The 22,062-nt window shown below is 45.9% G+C and overlaps 1 protein-coding gene across 1 annotated transcript; it reads right to left on the reverse strand.

Annotated features, from left to right (window-relative positions):
• Nucleotides 1-246: 246 nt before the first annotated feature.
• Nucleotides 247-21,259, reverse strand: LOC135910191 (NPC intracellular cholesterol transporter 2-like). Its single transcript, XM_065442243.2, has 5 exons — nt 21,118-21,259; nt 20,133-20,319; nt 5,205-5,303; nt 2,787-2,965; nt 247-682 (listed from the first exon to the last, which is right to left on the reverse strand). Exons 2-5 carry the CDS (start codon nt 20,227-20,229, stop codon nt 599-601), a joined length of 459 nt encoding a protein of 152 aa, XP_065298315.1. The 5' UTR covers nt 20,230-20,319; nt 21,118-21,259; the 3' UTR covers nt 247-598.
• Nucleotides 21,260-22,062: the final 803 nt, after the last annotated feature.

Raw genomic sequence — 22,062 nt, forward strand, 5'->3', positions numbered from 1 at the left:
GCATCCCGGCCCGCGGTTGCGCCGGTCTGGATGCGCGGAGGCGAGCGCCATCTGCTGGTGGTACACGGCAAAAACATCACAGCACCAAGAAAGTCTAGAGTAGAGTCAAAGAAGGCTTTGTTTAAAAAAGTGTTCTAGTAGCGGTCCAAATGACGGACCTTAGAGGAATTTAAACACTCGAGCCAAGCAACGTAAATCACGACATCGCTTCGAATCACTAGTGTGACGTGATTATCTCTTTATTTACGTTTTACTGGACAGAAGTTGCTCCCTCCCCCCTCCCCCCCCGACACACAGGTGGAGGTGGTTGCAATATGCTGCCATATGCTAGGCATGCAGGCTTCTATCAGAAACTTGACTACTAGTTGACGTATACCTTGTATATTGCACGAACAGCCAGGTCATTCCTGGGCGCCACGAAAAGGAAATTCCATCATTGTCCATCGTTCACAAGAACGAATTTGTCAAGACAGAGTTGCGAAGAATTGCACTTTTGAGTTTAAAGCAGGACCACGATTCATTCTTTCGATCCGTGGACGTCATAAGTTGGTCTGAGGCCGTGAAACGGAATCGTCGTTGGCCACTGTGACTATGATGTTCAAGCAATTTTCACGGGCACGTAGAAACAGAAGATCGTCGTGCCATTTCCATCCTTCAGTCGAATTTCCGATTTGACTTGAAGCTGCAATGAAGCGAAAGACAAGCCTGCGTAAATGAATTGAGTGCCAATAACCTTTAAAAGGGCCAGCAATGAAATCTCGTCGTCTGTAATGCATACGGTTAAAAAAAGTGGCCGCGTCTCGGAAGTGAACTGTTGGCAGTGGTAACCCCATGGCAATGCAATAGTAGTACAGTTTCGTCACGTACTGCGACGGTCACATTCACACACTGCATTACGAGTTTCCTTAAGTTCCCGACTGCATTGCTAGAAGCTTTGGTTCCCGAATGCATGGCTGGAACAAATTTTCGCTGATACATATGTGTTGTACAATTGCACAATTTTACCGCGCCCTTACGACAAAACTACGCTATTGTCAACTGTACAGACGCACAGCGTCTACAGTCGTCTGCTATGTGCAGCGTCTGCACATAGCTTCGATCGTGGCAATGTGCTTTGTCCTTGTGCGGCAGTAGCGCGGGAACGTCGCAGATCAGCTGCGGCCCGTAGTTTTTGCAAACGTCTTCTGCTCAGCACATACCATGCAGGAAAGATAAAGAAGCACCTACAAGATAAATTTTTTTTGAACTAGTTCATTTCAACAGCCGCTAAATACGAGAATCTGATCAGCGGAAAGCCGCAGGCATTGTTCAAAGATGCGGATGACGCATGTTACCACAAACTCTGACGGTGTGCCCAAGAAGATTTAGTGGTGTTGGCTCTCTATTTTGTTGCCGCGCGATCTTTGCAACCGACAACATCAGCAATACACCCAAATGTGCGCATTTTGAGAAAAAAAAAAAGTGAAATTCTGAGGTACCACGGCACAAAACAAAGCGCGCCGGGGTGGAGGATTGCGGAATAATTTTGATCACCTGGGGTTCCTTAACGTGCCCCCAGTGCACGGTATAAGAGCGTTCTAGCATTTCGTACCCCTCAGGTTGCGGTCACGAATTGAACCCAGACGTCGTGCTTTGCAGCGCCGCGTCTTAGCCACAAAGCCGGGTGTGCACATGTTGATGCGTTGTTTGTTAATCAATGCTCAAATGCAGATGATAGTTATGACTTTCATGTACCTGCCGTTCACTTGCTCCGTAAATTCGATGCTAGATTGGTCTTTGTATTAAACAGCCCTAAATATGTCTTCAGAAGAAGAGCTCATTTGCCCGACGTAACGTGTGATCCATCATCATCCACCATTGAAATATCGGAGACAGTGCTAGCGAAACATAATATCAAAAGTTTGGGGGGCTGTACGAGCACGGCCGCAGTCCGTTGCCGCAGCTTGGTGTCTCGCCTGAGATTGAGGTGTCGTTACTCATTTTGCAGCCTCAAAAGGTCCTTTCTTTTTATTTTCCATTGTACACAGTGATCTGTATAACCATGCGTACGGACGTCTACTCGAAGAGAAATACTTGGTGCATGCGCATGTATTAAATCATCTTTAGTTTGGTAAAAAAGCGGGTTTTAGATGACTCATTGAGGTGAAAACGAGAGGTCAAAAATTCAGAAATGCTTTTTCTGCCGGGTTTGATAAATAAGCCGAACTTTTATTTTGTTATAGTTGCAAATGTGCTCATGGTCACGTAACGCGAACCAGCAGACATTTAGAATGCAGCAGACAGGGTCAAGCTGTCGCTAAACCGGGTGTTACTGCACAAAGCACTGACATTATCAAGAGCCGGTGTGAAAATATTATCTAAACCTTCTATTGACGTACGGCCTGATGAACTAGTTGAGTAGGCAGCAAGCCTACAATTAGTTCAGTGAAAACATGAGTGCTAAGTAAGTAGGAGGCCAGAACAGTTCAGCCAGCGTGTGTACAATCATTGAAAAAGTAATACCTCTACGCTGTTTATTCTGAAACTCCAAGATTCTCTTTTTTTGCGCACACTACTTCTTTAGACGTGAGAAGGGGCTAAGACACATCGTTTCATCGGCATTTCCAGTAATAACTGAAACATGTTACTAGGGGCTTCAGCTGACATGATACACATCACAATGACAGAACCAACTAGCAGCAACAGATGAGTTGCTGTTGTGATTTCTTACACGTTGTCTTTTAAATCACTGCTGCGTATCATAACGGTAACGAAATATCAGCATTTCCTCATAATGACACACTCACCGTAGGAAATGACGGCAGCACTGAAATCTCCTTGGCAAAAGTGTACTGCTTTCCAGCTTCCAGCGGACACGATAGACCACTTTTCGCGCAGGCGTTTTTCTTGAAGCCCGGCAGGGGCAGCCAGGTGCCGGGTGACAGTTCCCCTTTGAACGTCGCCTGAAGTTTGTCAAAGCTGGCCTCTGCGAATATTGCACGCAAAATGTTAGCGATTTCTTTACTACTCGAAACATTAGCCACAACGCCTGTCAAGAGGATTCAATAATAATAAAGAAACTAATTGTCCTTCCCAGTTTGCGTAAATGTAGTAACATAAACATGCTCGAAGGGTGACCACCAAATTCGGCTTTCAAGTCACGTGCTAGCTTACAAACCTTTCTAGATTTAAATCGAGGAGCGAAATGTTCTTTGTAAAAGGACTGTTGGCCGCCTCATCTAAATATTCAAGCCCCGACGCGACTAGGTTTTAATTTCCTTTTATTTGCAAACAGAAATTAAGAACGTTTGCTCAGGCCCTCCCTGTTCACACAACTCACGTGAAATTGGCTCATTAGCCAACTGCTCCAACGATTCAATTTCGATATTTTTCACAAATCAGAAAAAGCACTAAGATGAATGTTCGGAATACGCTTTAGATTTCCGTGAACATTATGTGAAACCTTAAGAAGGTTTCTCGAAAGAAATTCAACTCGCTTAGGTGGGCTTCAGTAAAGGTGGACTTGGCTAAAGAAAGCGCAGGTATCTCCACATTATGAAATGTGCGTGGCAGGGACTTCCCCCTAAATATGCGAAAGTAATCAAAGGGAACCATCTTTTTCGCCACCATTGTGCCCAATTAACGCGCACGTGCTGTGGTATCACCCACAATTCAAAAAATACTTCCTCTTAGAACTTCTTCATACTATATATGAGTAGCTGTGGCAAACACTGCAACGTAGCATGATGCGACTCGTCAGCGTGCCACAGTGCAGGCTAGCCTCAGTCTGCACACTGGAGCAAATACTCGACAGCTGCTAAAATTTACCACTGATAGGTGGTGTTCAAATTCTGGTGCGTCTCGACGACACCAGGCTCATAGCACTTTCGTTTCTTCTCCGGAGGAAGCCCGAGACAAAGAGACGCGGTATATTTTGGTATATTTTTGATATACTTTAATTAGTTCTAAATGAAAAAATAACCCGCCAAAACGCAGGTGCAGGAAAAGAAGCATGCGCACACAAACAGCCGCCGGACTTACAAATTCTGGTCCTGCCTTTCATTTTCGCTGCTTCCTCTTTCATTTAAAATGGGACAACTAGCCCAGTGCCTCACGCTTCTGTACCCCTTTAATTTAGTTAGTCTTGCAGTATTTTTTTCTATTCCTAATGCCCTATCTTTTGCTGTCACTGTTTAACTTTAGTTTTTATCTATCATCGTGCTCTTTCTATACTTCCTGAAAAGTGGGCTGGCGTCATGGCCCGTCTTTACAGTGGCCAGTCGCCGTGACCATTCTTTTTTTTCTTTCTCTCTCTCTTTGCCAATGTGCAATGTGTCAATGCGCATGTGTTTTGAAACCATATATAATAATTAAAATATAAAGTTTTACCGTCCAGAGGCTTAGAAGGAAACAGTAGGGGAGGGCATTCAAATAATCCCGACTACTTGAGTGTACATGAGTTCCACATGGAGATCAGCTCACGAACACTTCTTTAGTATCGCTCCTGTCGAAATACGAACACCGAACCGGCCGCCTAACGTGCTGCAGCATAGCACCGTAGACTGTGAACCACAGTGGCAGCTGCACTTCTGAAGTGCTTGCTACAATGGTTAAGGCATTAAAAGCCAGAGTACGCTATAATGAAACTGAATTATTGTGTACATCATTTTTGGACAAGGTGAAGGCACCTGCTTCGTCCCTGGCGCGTGGCCCACCTTGGGACACTTTTGCGAGATCTACTTTGGCCATGACTTACTTTTGTATCTATAATGCATAAGTGAACGGATCTAGTATTACGCATGCTGGGGATTAAGTTTCAAGAACGCAGTAAGAATATGTGATCCAAGGCAATGGTTTCTTACCTCCAAGATGCGCAATTATTCCATACAAACTTCTAACTACGCATATGTGGTTTTAAACACACATTTAAGAAAAGGGAGGCCAAAAGAAAAACCTATCCTTTCGCACATATTTTCCGATCTCGGCAAGGCGCGTGGTTATTACATACCTGTTTACCCATACCGCAAGCTCGTCTTGACTTTTCGTCGTACAGACACACACATGCACACACCAGAAAGCATCTACGCATAAATACACAACAGATCTCACGATACCGACCTCGTGATAATGAATCGAATACGGCGCAGTAAATGAATATACGCTATCGGTATGTCACGTGAGCATATCACTCCATCTTGTGCGTTGAGCAAATACTGCTTCCTCACCAGGAGTGAAGTCCACTTCTATGCGGACACTCTTGCCTCTCTCGAATTTGCAGGGCAACTCTGGGCACGGGCTCACTCGCACTTCCTTGAAGTCGCCTCCTGGTGGAAAAAAAAATAAACAGGAATTTTGTGTTGCCTCATAATGTGGCCTCTACACAAAGTATCACAGCGCAGTACGCCCGGATCAGTGTGTCTAAAGAGGAATCTTTAGCTCGGGCCCAACTCCCACGCGGCCCATTCAAATGCGTGGAAAACGCAACAGATTTTACTGAGATAACGCCTGCACCGATTATAATGAAATTTAGTGCATTTGAAAGGGAAAGTTAAATTCTAGTCACTCTTGCAAGCGGCATTTCGATTTAGAACCTGAAATTTGTTGAAAATATTGTCAAAATCTGAAAGTCTGAAAAAAAAATAGAAGCACGAAGTTCACAAAATGATATTTCTGCATCAAGAACAGATATCGCGGTTCTGTAAACGGCATCCGCTATAGCATTGAAAGCGGGCAAATTTCCTATGTAACATTTTATTTTACGTGAATTTGTTACGTTGTGCAGAAGGCTCTGCAAAAGCTGGATTTCCGTATTAGTACATTTTTCGATATTCATGTGTGCCATGTTAGTTTTCTCCGTTTAGATGTACCAATAGATGCAATTCCCATAATTGCGCTATCATTTTTCATTTCCGAGTTACAGAATTGTGAACTTGGTAGTTTTGTTTTCTGATAATTTCGGATGTCTGCGGCTTTTTCATAAAAAATTGACGACCTAAATAAAAACACCGAAAGCAACTGTCACTATAAGTTCGCTTTTTCTTTTAAGTGCGACAAACGTCGCCAAATTTGGTGCAGTGGTCTCCGAGAAAAACGAATTCTCCTTTTACATGTATTTAGATATATAGGAGCACCCGAGCTATAGCTACGTCTCAAGACGTAGTCGTGGCCAACCAACGTTCGCCAGATCCGTTTGCCCAGCACTATCGGGATAACGCACGCGCAAAAATACGAAATTGGAGTTGCTATAGTGTCCACATATCAAATAACACCATGAAAAAGAGACACACTGTAATGGCTGAGCCAGTGAGTGCTGACGCGAGACTGAATAATACGTGATACGCCGAACGGATATATTTCGAGCGCAAACATGTAGCAGAAAATATTTCGTGAGCTAGGATAACAAGAAAGCCTTAAAATGCGCTCCCACAAACAGATATTTCGAGAAACCATGTACACTGAAGAAGGAGTCATGGCCGGAAAAATGAAGCGATCGCATTAAAATTGCAATTCCATCCGCTTGCGATATCACCAAAACCGGCCAGTCGCGAGCCTGTTGACAGGAAGCGTGGCATTATGCCGCTTCATCTTGCGCAGCGACTCCTTGCGACAGAAAGGTTGACCTTCGGGCGCACTGTGCAAACGATCGCGAAGCTGTTCGATGGCCTCGGCGACGCTCGACGTTTACGCTGTGGCTTCCGCATTTCGAACGCCGTCTTACAGTAGTGGCAGCTTACAATTCAGCCACAGGCAGCACTTTGCTCGTACGGCCCGGCAATGAACTGTGTAACAAGGACAACTGCTGCAGTGATTCTGAACCCCCCCCGATTCTCGAAGGTGAATATATGTTCGAATAAAAATTTCGACTGGAGAGGCGACTACACGTGAGCGCGGAACAATTATTTCGAGGCATTTTTTTAGGTAATTTAAGGTGCTGCAAATTTTTTATGCTGTTGTAATGGTTCGAAAAGCGTTGTTTTGGCGCAGTGGTGAGGTGTTTTTTGTGCATGAATGGTGAAACCACGCCTCTTCTGACGCACTTGTGTGGTTCGTTCTAAGCGTGAATTGGCTGAAGCGGCGCCTCTTCTTTAACGTGCTTTACGGTACACGCACGGAGCGAGCACGAGTGCCCGTTTAACCTCGCGCACAATGGTCATGTCATTAAAAACAAGGTAAAAGCAGTAACTTAAGCACCGCAGGTAGCTAGTTTACCAAGTCCAACCGTATTTTGTGGTTATCGATTGCACAGTGACTTAATGACCCGCACCCGCCGTGGTTGCGCAGTGGCTATGGTGTTGGGCTGCTGAGCACGAGGTCGCGGGATCGAATCCCGGCCACGGCGGCCGCATTTCGATGGGGGCGAAATGCAAAAACACCCGTGTACTTAGATTTAGGTGCACGTTAAAGAACCCCAGGTGGTCAAAATTTCCGGAGTCCTCCACTACGGCGTGCCTCATAATCAGAAAGTGGTTTTGGCACGTAAAACCCCAAACATTATTATTAATGACCCGTTTTATCCCAGCTATCGAAGAAAGGTTTTCGGATTTACGGGTATATCCACCATCAGGCGGTACACGAATCAAGGCCATAAGGGCAACAGTTACTTACATTCCCATAACTGCAGCATACATGGGTTCATACAGTTGACAGCAAAAGTTCACAGGCCGCGCCATCAGCGAAAAACAAACATTTATTTCTGCAGTACCGTGCAACATCGAGTACTCTCAATGCATTACATTGGTCGAAAAGGCGCTCTAGGCTATACCACTTTTCTCCGTAGTTTAGGCATGCAGGCCAAACACACTCCTGCCCGCGAATTCACATACTGCACACATAGTTCACTTCAGGCGCCAATTAATTTAGTACAACGACGTGAAGTTTACAGAATTCGGACTCCGTGTGAGAACGCTGTGCAAGAACGTCAGATGTGACGTCAACTGTTTCATCTCTAGTATCCTTGTAAAGCACTCGTCCAGCCACCTGTAATACTTGCTGGATGCGAAACAAACGCTAAAAAATGAAAGAGAACCTACCATGGGGATAGCATACTGATACAGAGAACAAGCACCCAGACGTCAACATTTCAATTCGCTTACCTAAATTATCTTGCAAATAATATTCAAATCTGCAGCACAGATCCAATCACTGCTGCTTCGAGATGTTTGCGAAATGATTGAAATAAAATTTTCATCGGGTCTTTCCTTTAAAAGCACCATCTCGCATGAAGAATTCTGAACGCAGCTCGGAAGGCATGTTGATTGCAATTTTAACAGGAAAGTTTCATCAATGAATTTGCAATACTATTAGAACATCTGTAAAAGATGGCATGTTTTTTCACAGCAATGACGACTTCGCAAAATGACCACAGTGCCTACAATGACTGTAAAATGATCGCAGCGTCTGATTAACGCTCATGAAATGTGACAACCACTGTTTGCATGTTCCGTTTACAGATGCGAAAAAAATGAACTTGGGAGGTAATCAGGGCAGCGGTTGAGCGCAAGAACTGCAGGCGTTTTGCATGAGCCCCCTGAACGAAGCTAACGACAGCGACATTCGTTTGATATCATCGCTGCCCGAGCCGACCAGGAGATTCAGGCCTGGCTGTACATGGAGCGGAGTCACGTGACTGTGCTTGCACCGTTTTTGCGGGAACAAGCGCTCGAGCCGGCAGCCCGCGCATTTTGTTTTCTTGTTGTTGTCTTTTCCCCCGCTCGCGACGGTGTTATGGCAGTCGCTCTAGGTTATTAAAGCGCTCGCGGATCACACGATCACAAAGAAAAGTGAGAGGGCGAGAAGCATGGGGAAGGGCGTGCGGCGGGGCGAGCTGGAAAAGGAGAGGCTAAGCGAGGAGGAATGTAGCTTCCTTCAGTTTACTCGTGGGGGTTGGTTCCGAAGCTTGCGCAACGAAGCCTCGGGGATCGTGGCACCTTAGGCGCGATGGCGTGGTTGAGGATGGACACGTATTTTATGCGTAACTTCCTTCTTCGTTAATGTGACGCGACTGCATGCGTAAGCGATAGAATTCAGTTTTGCCTGTGCCACCGAAGATAACATCAATGAAAAAAGCTTGTGAAAGCTTGTGTGTAAGCTTGTGAAAGCTTACAGCGTTAGCTAACTAATGGTTTTGCATAACTGTTGCCGTCTTGCCCCGGAAAGCTCCCCTTCGTCCATAACGTTAGCCGCCAGCGTTTCCAGGAAATCATTACGGTTACACAATCTGTAGTTGCCGGGAAGCGTAAGAAGCAGTCGGGGTTGTTTGACTGCTATTGCGTTACACTCTTACATGCGAAGCTTAAGCGTCCTTGAAGTTTTTCAAGTTTAAATTTCTCTCAAAAAGTTCCACTCAGATCCCAACGTCAATTCCACAGAAGCCGAACCCCTCACGCTATTCGTCGCAGTGACGCTGAATATTTCCTCTACCTCACGCTTGTTTTGTGCAATTCAAATTATACTTCCCTTTTCTTTTTGCCAGTAATCTTCGCCAACCTGTAACGATATGTGAATTTGCTTCACGTGCTAGCAGGGCAACGTACTTAGCCAGGAATTACTCTCTTATGCTGCCGGAAAGGGAATGTTTTCTTTCGTCGTTCGCAAATGCATGAAGGTCTTTCCAAAGAGCAACGTGGTACATCCTAATCATTCCTGGTGCAGTCTCCCTATTTAGTCTTCGTTTTTATTTGCTGCGAGTGTCATTTGTTCGTACTTAGTTTCATACTTCGTAATTGGTGTTTATGCCCCAAACAAAGGAGCAGCCAAACCTTCGCCATCTACATGCGGAACTGCAATTATTGCCCGATATTGGGATGCAGACTTCACTTCGTCGTGCGGGACTGGGATATAGAAATATGGACCCTTTTTGCGGTGATCCCGCGGGAACGGCCATGTTTGATGACGTGGTGACGCGCCCATTGCTTGCCTCCGCTCCTTCCGTGTTTACAATGGATGTGCATGACGCCTGGTGCGGCTCAGCAAACCTCTGTTTCGGTGGATATCGTGTACCTGACTGGGTGAATGACATGAAGCTTTGGCTGCAGCTTTAGGGGTCATGTAAGGGCTTTCTGAGCTCACTGAGCCTTGTCCAAACGGTGCGACCCGCGCATACGGTGCATGTATGCAGCAAAAGCGACGCTAGAAGTGTATTTCAAACAGTCCGAACTTTCGCCAAATGAAATAAATTAGCATGAGTGTTTTTAGCTCTTCGTTTTCAACTGAGCAAATACTTTTAAGCAGTGGCCTGTCACGTTTCTGAGTGATGTTCTCCCGGCGGTCACTATCAAATTGGTTTATTTTCTCCGTTATCGCTCGCGTGTTTATTCAGTTCTGATTGATTTGTTCTTGCTGGGCCCAAGCCTTTTAACGTAGATGTTCTGTACGTTGTTGTAGCTTGTAGCAAATACGTATTATCGCTAGTCACTAGCTTACATTGTGCACCGTTACGAAACGTTCAGCTTCGTACATTTGTGTGCTCTCGGTGTAGTCGCTTGCTTCCCATGCTTCGGCACATGAATTCAAGTTTGCGCCCATATACTTTTTATTGACACGTTGGTGATAGATTGGGTGTAAGTTTGCGCACGCGGTGGGGCAGAAACCTGTTGGGGCAGAAACCTGTAGATAACGCGGGAGAAACTTACTATTCCAGTAAACGGCGCTACTCCCTTTGACACTGTCTAACGAACGGCACTCACTCTTGCCGACGCTCCCTGGTTGAAGTCATTGGTTTGAAGGTTAGCGATACAACGCTGACGGATAACTGAATTTTGTCACCCGCCAATATGTGCATTGCGAAGGGATGGCAATATAGGCGTTCCTTACCTAGCAGCGGCTCGTTATATTGGTCCCACAGATTCATTCCATTCCTTAAAATGCTAATCACTATTCTTGCAACCAAGTACCGCACATGACTTCTGTCCACATCTCCACGTTTTGTAGCATGAACAGAGCACAGAGCGTTAGCGAACACCCAGTTGCGTTTCCGACATCTGATCGCACAGAAGCATAGCACAAGTTACAGTCGTTTCATATTCCTGCGCATTCGCTGTGGCAACGTGGGATGGACGGATGGATGGATGGCTGCATGGACGGACGGACGGACGGACGGACGGACGGACGGATGGATGGATGGATGGATGGATGGATGGATGGATGGATGGATGGATGGATGGATGGATGGATGGATGGATGGATGGATGGATGGATGGATGGATGGACGGACGAATGGATGGATGGGTGGATGGATGAATGAATGAATGGATGGATGGATGGATGGATGGATCGATGGATGGATGGATGGATGGATGGATGGATGGATGGATGGATGGATGGATGGATGGATGGATGGAGGGAGGGAGGGAGGGAGGGAGGGAGGGAGGGAGCGATGTTATGAGTGTCCCTTGGAACGGGGTGGTGTGCTGCGCTACCAAGCCTTTGCTATTGTACTGCTTAATGCCCTACCTAGGTTAAAAAGAAAAAAAAACATGGTGAATTCCCATAACGAAATTTTCTTACCCTCTATTGCGAACTTTGTTCTTGTACGTCTCCATTTTTTGCGGTTTCGCTTATTTTTCTTCCCCCAATCTTCCAATCGCTCTCTACTAATCACTTTTACGGACGTGTTTACTTTAACCCTGCTCTCGCTGAACACAAGGGCTTTAAGGAGGCCAGTGGTGCCTAGATGGACCGCTGGGCAGATATGTTCACATTCCAATAAAACATGCTCCATCGTTTCCCTCGCTTTACCGCAGCAAACACATGCTTCTTCTACCTTCCTATATCTCGCTTTATAGGTGCTTGTTTTAAGGCATCTTGATGTCGCCTCGAAAGGTAATGAGCTTTCCTTTGAGTTATGATAAATTGTTTATTTCCTGATTTCTTTTCTTCCTCTCCAGTAGTTACTGACGGCAGGTTTTTTTTTTTTTCATTGCCGCCACCCATGAGATTATACCAGCCTCTCTGACTTTCCTGTTGACGTTCCTTGACACTGTGTTGTCCACCCTACACGCCGCATACTTGCTAACGAGCTTCCTAGTTCTTTCCGTCCACTGTGAATCAATGTTTTTCCTGTAGAAATACTTCCACACTCTCCAAGCCTTTTTACTTTCTTCCATATTCTTCAGTCTTTCTTCATTATCAATTTTACTGTGAGCTTCCCTCCCTTCAGCAATTTTCCAGCCCATATCGCTCTGCACAGCTTCATTTTTAGTCTTCCCGTGAGCGCCCAATGCGAGGCGTCCCACTGAGCTTTGGTTCCCATCGAGTCTTCATTGTAGCGCTGAATTCAACCAAACAACCGAATTTCCAAAAGTAAGTCCTGGAACCATTACACCTTTCCACATACCTCGGAGGACATCGTACTTATTGTATCCCCATAGCGCTCTGTGCTTCATTATGGCTGCACTTCTCTTCCCCTTTACTGTTAGTGTTTTTTCGTGTGTTTCCATATATCTATTGCCCTCGTTTATCCCTATACGAGGGTATTTGTAATCTTTCACCCGAGGTAATTGCTGGCCCTGTATTGCCACTGTCTGTTCATGCTTTTCATTCAATACCATAACACCTGATTTTCTAACGTTAAATTTCAAACCTAAGTTATCGCCTTCCTCTCCAAAGATATTAGCCAGACGTTGCAAATCACTTTGCTTGTTAGCGAGCAACGCAATGTCGTCCGCATAAAATAAACGTGGAAGCTGCTACTCTACTACTGCATCCGCCTCTTTGTAACTGAGTGTAAACCCGATATTACTTCCTTCTAGCGCCCTCTCCATCCTGCCCGTGTACATCATAAACAGCAGCGGGGATAAAGGGCACCACTGCCTCAGTCTCTTGTTGATATGAACTTTCTCCTCGCTGCTCACCCCTTTCCATTCAACGCAAACGGCATTTTCTAGCTAAATCTCTCTCAAAAGCTGTAGACGATCGTCGCCTAAGCCTTCCCCTTCCAGAATATCCCCGAAATGTTGCGGTCTTTGTTGTCGTACGCTCCTATAATATCTATAAAAGCCACTTATAACGTTCTGTTTTATACTCTTCGTATTTCAATACACTGAGCAAGAAGAAATAAGCTATCATCCAAAACGCCTACCTATACTGAAGCCACTCTGAAGTTCTCCCAAAATGCCACTATTCTCTGCCAACGCTTCCAGCTTCAACTTAATTGCTTGCATTGCTAACTCGTATATTACCGATGTAATAGTCAACTGTCTATACGAGTGAATTCTTTCTCCCTTTTACCTTTATAAATTAAATTTATTATACTTTGTAGTTAACTGTCTGGTACTCGTCTTTCCTTAAATGTTTTTCCACTGCTTTCCCCAGAGCTTGCTCACTTTTTGGTCCTAGTTCATTAATTAGCCTAATGGGAACCTCATCTAGCCCTGCGGCTGAGCGCTTACGAATTTCTTCCAGTTGAAATTTGTCAGCACCAGCTCCTTTTCCATCTGATTATCTTTCAAGCTCTTTTTTTTTTTCTTAGAATACAACCCCGTCATTGTCTTGCAAAGATTCGGTTGTTACTTTCCGATATAATTTAATGCCACTTCCCCTTCCAGTTTGTTTCCATCTTCGTCTGGGATATATGGTTGTATTGTTGTTGACTTCCTGCCCAAAAATTTCATGTGGTTGCATAATATTCTAGGTGCGGCCTTCTTTTTCTCACGTATTTCTGACAACCAACGTTGACTTTCACTTTTTATCTTTGCTTGTGCCGGCATTCGAACCATAGACTTTTTCTCCCGGTATATTTCCCATTTACTGGTTGCTTCATCCTGCGGCAACTGCGCCTCCTTTGCCTCCCTGTGCTCTCGAGATGCTTTCTGTCGTTCGGCGATCGCTTCTCGTATCTCCCCGTTCGACCACATTTTCGCTTTCTTTTTTCGTTTCAACGAACATTTCGTTTCTCTTTCCGTTTCGCTGTTGTGATTAAACTTAGAACCTCAATATATTCCCACTCGTTACTTGGCCATTTGCCAATTTCTTCTTCGACTCTAGTGACTATGTTTTTTTTATTTGTTCAGCGTTCAAATTTGGACTGGCCATTTTGCACTCCTTGCTCTCTTTACCAACTACATATCCCATTTTCAAAATGATGCGTTTATGGTCACTCCCTATGCTGCTACACCTTTCCTCATCAATGACCATTTCTTTACACTTATCATGAATTCCTTCTGTCATCAGGCAGTAGACAATGGCCGATTACCGGTTTCCCACTTCCCACGTTATCCGCCCTTCACACTTGAACCCTGTGCTCACGATAACGAGGTTATGCTGCTCACAAAGGTCTAGCATTGACTTTCCGTTGTTCTCGGTAAAGCCATCTAAATCCCGTATATGGGCATTCATGTCATCTAAGAGGATAATTTCGTCATCATTCCCGAAACCCCTAATATCAGCACTTATGCATTCCACTAATTCTTGATTCTTCTCGGTGCAATTGCTTACGGTCGACAAATACGTTACGCCAGGCCAAGTTATTTTTTCGAACTCATTGTACCTGATGGCAAAGACGCTCTTGATATATTGAATTTACTCTTTTCCACTTGGGTCCCTGATGGTTGAGTATTCCGACTCCCCTACCATTACTTTCCGACTTAGTACTGTTGCACCCTTCCCAAACCTAATTCTCAACGACTGGCTGCTCTTCCGAGTGTCAAAGGTGCGTTTCTGTACCCGCATACACCCATATTTGTTCTCTAACTGCTCCTGAATCTCTGCCCAGTTTTGCTTTCTTCTGCCGCCCTGCATGTCGACGTAGCCTATTGCATGGTGAGCTTTCTTTTTTGTATTCCTCCTTTTTCTGTTATTGAGGGCGATGCTATTCTGAGGTTCCCCTAGGGGACCTTCTTCATTATTACCTACTCTGGCCTCCTGAGTGGGCCCCCTAAAAAAGCAACAGCGCGACGAGCAAGTCGCCAGCCCACTTCTCGTCCAAGCCTGTAATTGAAGTGTACCCGGTCTCGATCAAAACCACCCCACTTTCTCGCTTTCGGCGGTGTACCGTCGAAAGCACCATCTCGTTTCTCCGAAGCAAACTCCGCCGCGAAAAGGGTCAATCTGCGGCAACTTTGCCTCTGTTGGAGCACAACTTGTGAAGCGTTACCAATTTCATGCTCGTTTCTGCGCGTTTGACGCAATCTCGTGTATGAAGGTCATAAGAAACCTTCCAAAACTTCCGTGTACTAAGGAATACGTGGCTGGAGCATTTCCAAAGTGCCATCAACAATTTCTGTGACGCACCAGCATGTTGGTAAACTGCCATAGCATAAATAAACTGAGCTGTTGTGCAAGTCTCTCCTCTTTCCGGAAAGAGCGCTTCAGTTTTCTCATGCATTTTTTTTTATAGTCACTACAAGGACATCCGTGGGTGACTCAACCAGAATATTTAAAAGACCCTTTGATGTAACGTAGAATAAACAGAGAAAATGGAATTCGTCAGAGTTCTTCAAAAACTGCACGGTAACTGCGAGAAAGCGTCTAAATGGCATGAATTATCTTTAGGATTTAAAGCTTTTAAGGCACACCATTAGAACAGGCGCATGGAATACTAGCCATAGTTTTTAGCTACCAATTTCACCATTCACGGCGCGGTGACTTCTGAGGGAACTGACAATGAGCACAGCGAACTAGCTTGCGTGGGACATTTATCACCCTGATTCAGGTAAATATATATGTGCAACTTACTGAAACAATAATTTAACTTCAGTTTAACAGTTTATTTCTGAGTGCCTCGTAATTTGCTATGCGCAGCTCTGCGGTGCATGTGTGTGTGCGTGAGCGTGTTTTGGGATTTGGCACATTCGCATCTCGGGCAGGCCATACATGCCCAAGTAGTGTAGCCATCTTTTAGTTGTCTTTTATGACTTCTTCCTTAGACTTAGTTTTAACTTTATATGCTACTTATTCTTCAGTAGATTGATGCTACACACATGATAGGTGTTCGATAACGACATGCAGTTCGGCTGTAAAGGGGCTTAAAAGTGTTGCCGGTATCAATGTTCCAAATTGTAGCCAGTATAGTTTCCTCAAGCATATATATTGTATAAGCTACGGATGTGCATGGGGTGGGGTTCAAACCCAGTATTTCATAAAATGCGTTCGAAATTCCTTATAAATATATGGAAGATGAAATTAGTGGTGTGGTCTTGATTGCTTCTTGCCATGGAGGCACGGACTTGAAAATGATCCGATGTATTATTTATTCAAGTAATTATGCAAAAATAGGTCAATTGCTTTTAAACGAAAAGGCGCCTTAAATTCATTCCAATCGAAGAACGGAAGCGTACCACACGATGACCGTTTCCAGAATTTCAGAAAACTGGACAAGGCAGATTTTCGCAGCGCAGTGAATCGCGGCCAGTTTCAGACAAAACACGGGAACCGAACAGCCGAACAGCACAACTGTCCACTAGTGAACATACCGTTTGTGCTTCACCGGTGGGCAATCATCCAGCAAGCGCCTTTATCCGAACAGCTCTCTCACTCGCTTGTTGCTTGCCCGATGGTGAGGCGCAAGTAGTCACCTCACTCATAGGCGTCTAGTAAGACAGTGACAGCTGCGCCATTTGGCTGTTCAGTTTCTGCGTTACATTGGCTGGAATTCATCACCTTATCAAAAAATAGCAGCGTCAATGTTCTGGAATTCCGGAAACGGTTATCAGCTCCGCAGATGGCACTCCTCCATTGAAACCAGTCCCAGGGCTCTCTCGGTTAATAAGTCTTTGGTTCAATCTGCACAATTGGTTGAGTATTTACTACACCGAATCATTTTGAAATATATGCGTCTATGGTAAAATCAATCTAAAGAGTATTATTTAATCAAGTAACGTTTCCTATATTTGGGACATTTAGAACACATTTCGTGACCCACCTGCATACTCTGACAGAGTAAGCATTTTTATCTTGCGATTACGGTGTGTTAGGGTTTGACTAAATAGTCAACTGACGCTAAAGAAGATGAAAATTTCTCCATGTTTGACGAATGATTTTTGGTGAAATGTTTGGGCTGGGGGAAATGGCAGACACGGCAGTGAACGTCATCAGAAGGCTTTTCTTTTATTTGATGTGCCTTTGCACCGTATAACGATGTGAGGGAGGGTGGGAGCCACACAGCACGCCGCTAATGCGCAACTTGGCCAGCAAGAAATGCGTGCGTGTTGATGAAATTACGCATCATTGCGAGAACATTACTTGGTTCGCTGTGCGACCCCGCCGTCATCAGAAAGCTGTGGCTAAAAAAACGGCACACAAATTACGTCATACTCTCAACTAAGAAAAAAGTCGCACTTTCGCCCCAAGGGCGAAGCATTGACTGCGATAGCAAATAAGTAGACAGCTGCATGGTGTAAGGATAGCAGTTTCATCATCCGCATTAACTTGGAAAGATTCGCTTACTAACTGAATTAACAAGCATGGTTTCAGCCCGTACGAGCAAACATGAACACCTCACACTCGATGAGCGGGGAAACACGCTGTCAAAAGGCTCGTGTGAGCAAAGTGACCTTCGTGCAGTCTCTTGCTTGAACGCAAGAGCGGCGAGAACCCTGAGCGCACAAAGGTATGAGCCGCCTGCTGATCCCGTTTACGAATGGCCTATTAATTTTTGTTCAATTAACCATTAATCATTCATCGTGTTTGCCTTTAATCAATTCATTACTTTGGATGGAGTGTTTTTGATCGATTAATTGATTATTCGAGATTTTTGTCGGGCACGGTAAGAACGTTGAAACACCGTTATCTAAGGTTTTTAGGAACCTATTTTAATGTTTCAGAGGTGGAACCCAGGTAAGAACTACTAGTGTATAATGTTTGATAAAGAATAATCTTTAATTTGTTAAAGACTAAATAGAGCTGGCACAAGTGGCCTTTGAAAACATTAAAAATATGTGATTTAAAATGCCAATTAGAGCAGATATAGACACGATACATGGCACTCATGATTCCCTATACTGTACAGTAAAACAACCAATGAGAAAAAAGGGGAAAAGTGAAAGGTAAAGTCCAACTGTAAGGTATGCAAGAAATTGCAATATGCCCAGCCGGAAAGAATATTACTGGCTTAGGATTTTAAACCACATGATCCTTTCTACAGAGCGACGGAATGTCAATTGGCTAGGATGTATGGGTTAAACCGGCACCTTCTTTGAATGTCCACACAACCGGCGTGCGAGAATAGACGCTCGGAAGCTATATATTGGCTGCGATCGACATGAACTAGATCGCTATGTCAAATACATGCTTCAGACCGATGCGAATGCTGTGCCACGTCTTCAAAGGAGTGGGAGTGACACGACGATAAACGACTGGGTTTCTACAGTAGGCCGTGAATTTCGAGGACATTTCAAGCCTCCGGATTCGGGCGGCGTGAGAGAGGAGGGGAAGAAAGAAGAAAGGGGAAGCGCCCGGCCCGGCAGCACTCTGGGACTCTCAAAAACAGTCGTCAATCGCTCCTCTACCACAGCCGCGCAGCCATTGCTCATGCTCCGCCATTCTAGCGCGAATTCAAAATTTTCACGCCAGTTCTGTCACAATCTAGGAAACGATTAAACGAACATGTCTAATCGATTAGGTCGACTAAATGAAAGGTGGACATCGATGACGATTAATCGTTTTGCGGGATACTTTTATACGATTAGTCATTCATCGATATTACCGATCCAAATTCCTTTCAAGATAGGGCGCGCGCGTCCGGGCGCGCTGTATCAAAGCACCGCGCACTGCGCAAAGTACGTACTTGTAGATGGAGTTAAAGTCGTCGTCCCCCCCTCCTCTCTCCCCCGCTGCCTCCGCGCTTTCCTTCCTGGAGAGTGCGAGATTGAGCCGCTATCATTAGTTCCCCTCGCGTCCGTTGGCGAAATGCGCTGCTGCTGCGGAGGCCTTCTTCTTTTATAAAGCGAGTAGGTTGTACAGGCAGTGATTTCTGCATTATTCGGCAGTGGCTAGTAATAGATATAGCAAAGAATTACTGCGGTCTTCTGTTAAACGCAGCGAATTGCCTTAGAGCACACGCGCATATGCCTCTCTCGCCAGAGTGGAATTTCACGGCTGTGCAACAGAGCTCTTGTGGTTGTTGCCATTGGCACATCGATACTCTCCTGTGCAGTGCACTGGCGCAGCGTCCACCATTAATTATTCTCGTCTTGCGCGTTAACAGTCAGCCGCAGTGTTCACACGAAAAAGGCGGTTCAGCCAGGCAAACCATGCATTTAACCCCACTTCTTTTTCCATGGCGCGCCGATTCCTTTGTCGCTTCAACTACGTTTCCTTTCTCTGAATAAAGCAACATTTTAACCGCGACATTTTAAGTCGAGGAAAGATGTTTGTGGAGCAGGCCCGCAGAGGAAACGCTAAATTTAGTCCAAGTGAACCTGGACAAACAGGAAACTTGTCACTGCACTATGATTTTCCAGGGGGGAAATTTAGTTGGCCCTTTTCGGTTGGAAGTTACGTGAAAAGACCACGGCGAAATCCAGCATTCTCTCAGAGGATGTGCACGACAGAATTTTGCCCCTTCTATGATCCTACTTCTTGTGTTTGTATATATACACACACACATATATATATATATATATATATATATATATATATATATATATATATATATATATATATATATATGTGAAGAACAATATTTTAGAAATACACATAGTGGGGGAATGACGGACTGTGAGGTAATGCTGTAAAACGGCTTAGTTGGTTCCCATATGCTTCATTGCTGCCCCCGTCGCTATATTGGCGCGCAGAGAGAAGACGCAGACTTCGAAAACACTGGGTGTTTGTGGTGTCCAGCGGTCGCGGTGCGCTCATATCCTGTCTCTGTACATTTTACATTGCGCCTGAATGTAAAACATAGCCCACCCAGGTGCCATCAAAAGAAATAAGAGCTGTCGTAGCTAGCCAAGCAAACTTGCTAATGTTGACCACTCGGCGGGTGGACGGAGCATACTAGAAGTTGGGCTGCTCGACATTTGCCGAGACACATGCACAGAACGGAAACACACACACACACACAGTGGAGTAATGTGTGCGTTTGATGGGATGAGAGCACGTTTGAAGGCGATGGGGTGACGAGTGGAGGTCCGCTGTGCGCGTTTATGTTCTGTCTATCCCATCAAAATATTTCGCAGTCCAATTTCCAGAGAGCCCAGCAGAAACCGCAGACTCACCGCACTTCTCCGGCGTGACGACGTCGAGAGCGGCCACGGAGTAGCCGGCGACGAGCAGAAGACCCAAGGCAACCGAGCACGCTGAAGCACGAGCCATGACGGACGTATAGGCACGGACCGGGCTGATGCGTGTCCTTTCAGAGCGTATTTGCGGGCGACTGCACGCGTTCTGCGCTCGCCGCTTCCTCTTGAGACCAAAAAAAAAGAAAAAGGAAAGAAGAATAAACGTCCACCGCGTAAAGAAAACGCAGCGTTGGGCGCGGCAACGAAACGTGCGCCTGAGCGAACGAAACGAACCAAAGAACTCGGTGTCTCGGAGGGGAAACGATCTACGCCAGCCGAGCAGAGAGATAGATAGTAATCTAAACCGGAAGCACGGCGAAGCGTCGTCAGGGGAGAGGGAGTCCCGCGACGCGCCTGGCAGCGGTCCCAATGCGCGCGCGGCGCGCCTCCTGTCGGGGCAGCGCCGTACATTGAGAGGAGGGGGTCTTCTGTGTTTGCCGCAAGATGGCTCTGCGTGTGCGGAAAGCGCAGAAGAAATGCAGCGGAAACGCACTTCGAAACTCGTGTAATTGTGACTTCTGTACGTTACATGTTCATAATTACCGATATACACCGCAGTATAACTTTCCACGGCTCGTTTCGAAGGCAACACCGCATTCACTAGAGGCGCGTTTGCACCGCTTGGAAGCATCGAACTCGTGGCTGAGTGGTAGCGTCTCCGTCTCACGCTCCGGAGACCTGGGTTCGATTCCCACCGGGCCAATCTTGGAAGTTGCTTTTTATTTATGAAGCGCCTGCCGTGATTTATCGCTCACGGTCAACGCCGCCGACGCCGACACCCGACGCCGACGACACCGGCTTTTCTGCGACACGAGCTCCTTAACGCTATCGCGTTAAAACTGCGCCCGCTGCACGCACTATCGCTCGCTCTCGCCTTGTAACCTTAACCCTCTCTCTCTTCCTTGCCCACCGGTCGTCTTACCTAACAGGCTCAGCTTCTTCCTGTTCACGTCATTCTGGTCGGCTCGCCGAGACATGGCAGTCGTCGGCGTCTTCCCTGAGTTCACTCGATCGCGCGATTTCCGCTTCGCGAACTCCCGCGAACGATGTGGCTCCGGGCAGACCTCGGGGCTGAAAGAAAACGGGCAGCGAAATTCGGGCACATTTCGCGAGAAGAATCGTTAGAACGCCATTCCTTGAATGCGTGTAATTCCCAACCCTCCCCTTCCTTCTCGCATTCGATGCAACAGGCGACGTCATTCAGATCCCAGCACACGTGAATGCGTCTATGGCAGCGACATCTGTCATGTCGGTAGCATGCGTAGTCCAAACATAGATAGCGTAATTGGACATCGCTCGAATGCTATACCGCGCTTAATTAACGACGAGATTAAGGTCGACTCGCAATAAATGGTTTTCTCGAAGGCGCAACGGAAACGCGAAGTTCATTAGCGCAAACTGATTTTGGCGACTTGTATGTCCGCAAGGACACCACGACACGGTGGAACGATGTCGCAACGGCGAGAAAGTGCGACTACGGTGCCTCATGGTTGAGTCGCTGAACAATCTCACAATAATACCTCAAGGTGGCTCCTGTCGGTTCTGCCAAACCCGTTGAAAAGAGTGAAATCGTATTTAAAGAAAGGAGCGAGAATCTGGAGGTTGTTGCAGCGAGGCTGCCGGGAAAGGAGCGACGATAGGGAGAGAGAGAAACGAAACACACCACGCACGCGTTTCAGCTGCTGCTCTCCCCCAAGGGAGGCGTCACAATGAACGCACCTGCACGTGCCGACAGCACACTTGCGCGTACACAATTTCGCTTCGAAAGGGCGTGAATGTTTCGTGCCTCGTGTACTTACCCGAGGCTCCTCAATGCCTAGTAACTGACAAGCATTCTTTATTGCTTTGGGTGCCGACGTTACCGGGA

This window comes from Dermacentor albipictus, chromosome 8, assembly GCF_038994185.2.
Source record: "Dermacentor albipictus isolate Rhodes 1998 colony chromosome 8, USDA_Dalb.pri_finalv2, whole genome shotgun sequence".
Taxonomy (NCBI): Eukaryota; Metazoa; Arthropoda; class Arachnida; order Ixodida; family Ixodidae; genus Dermacentor; species Dermacentor albipictus.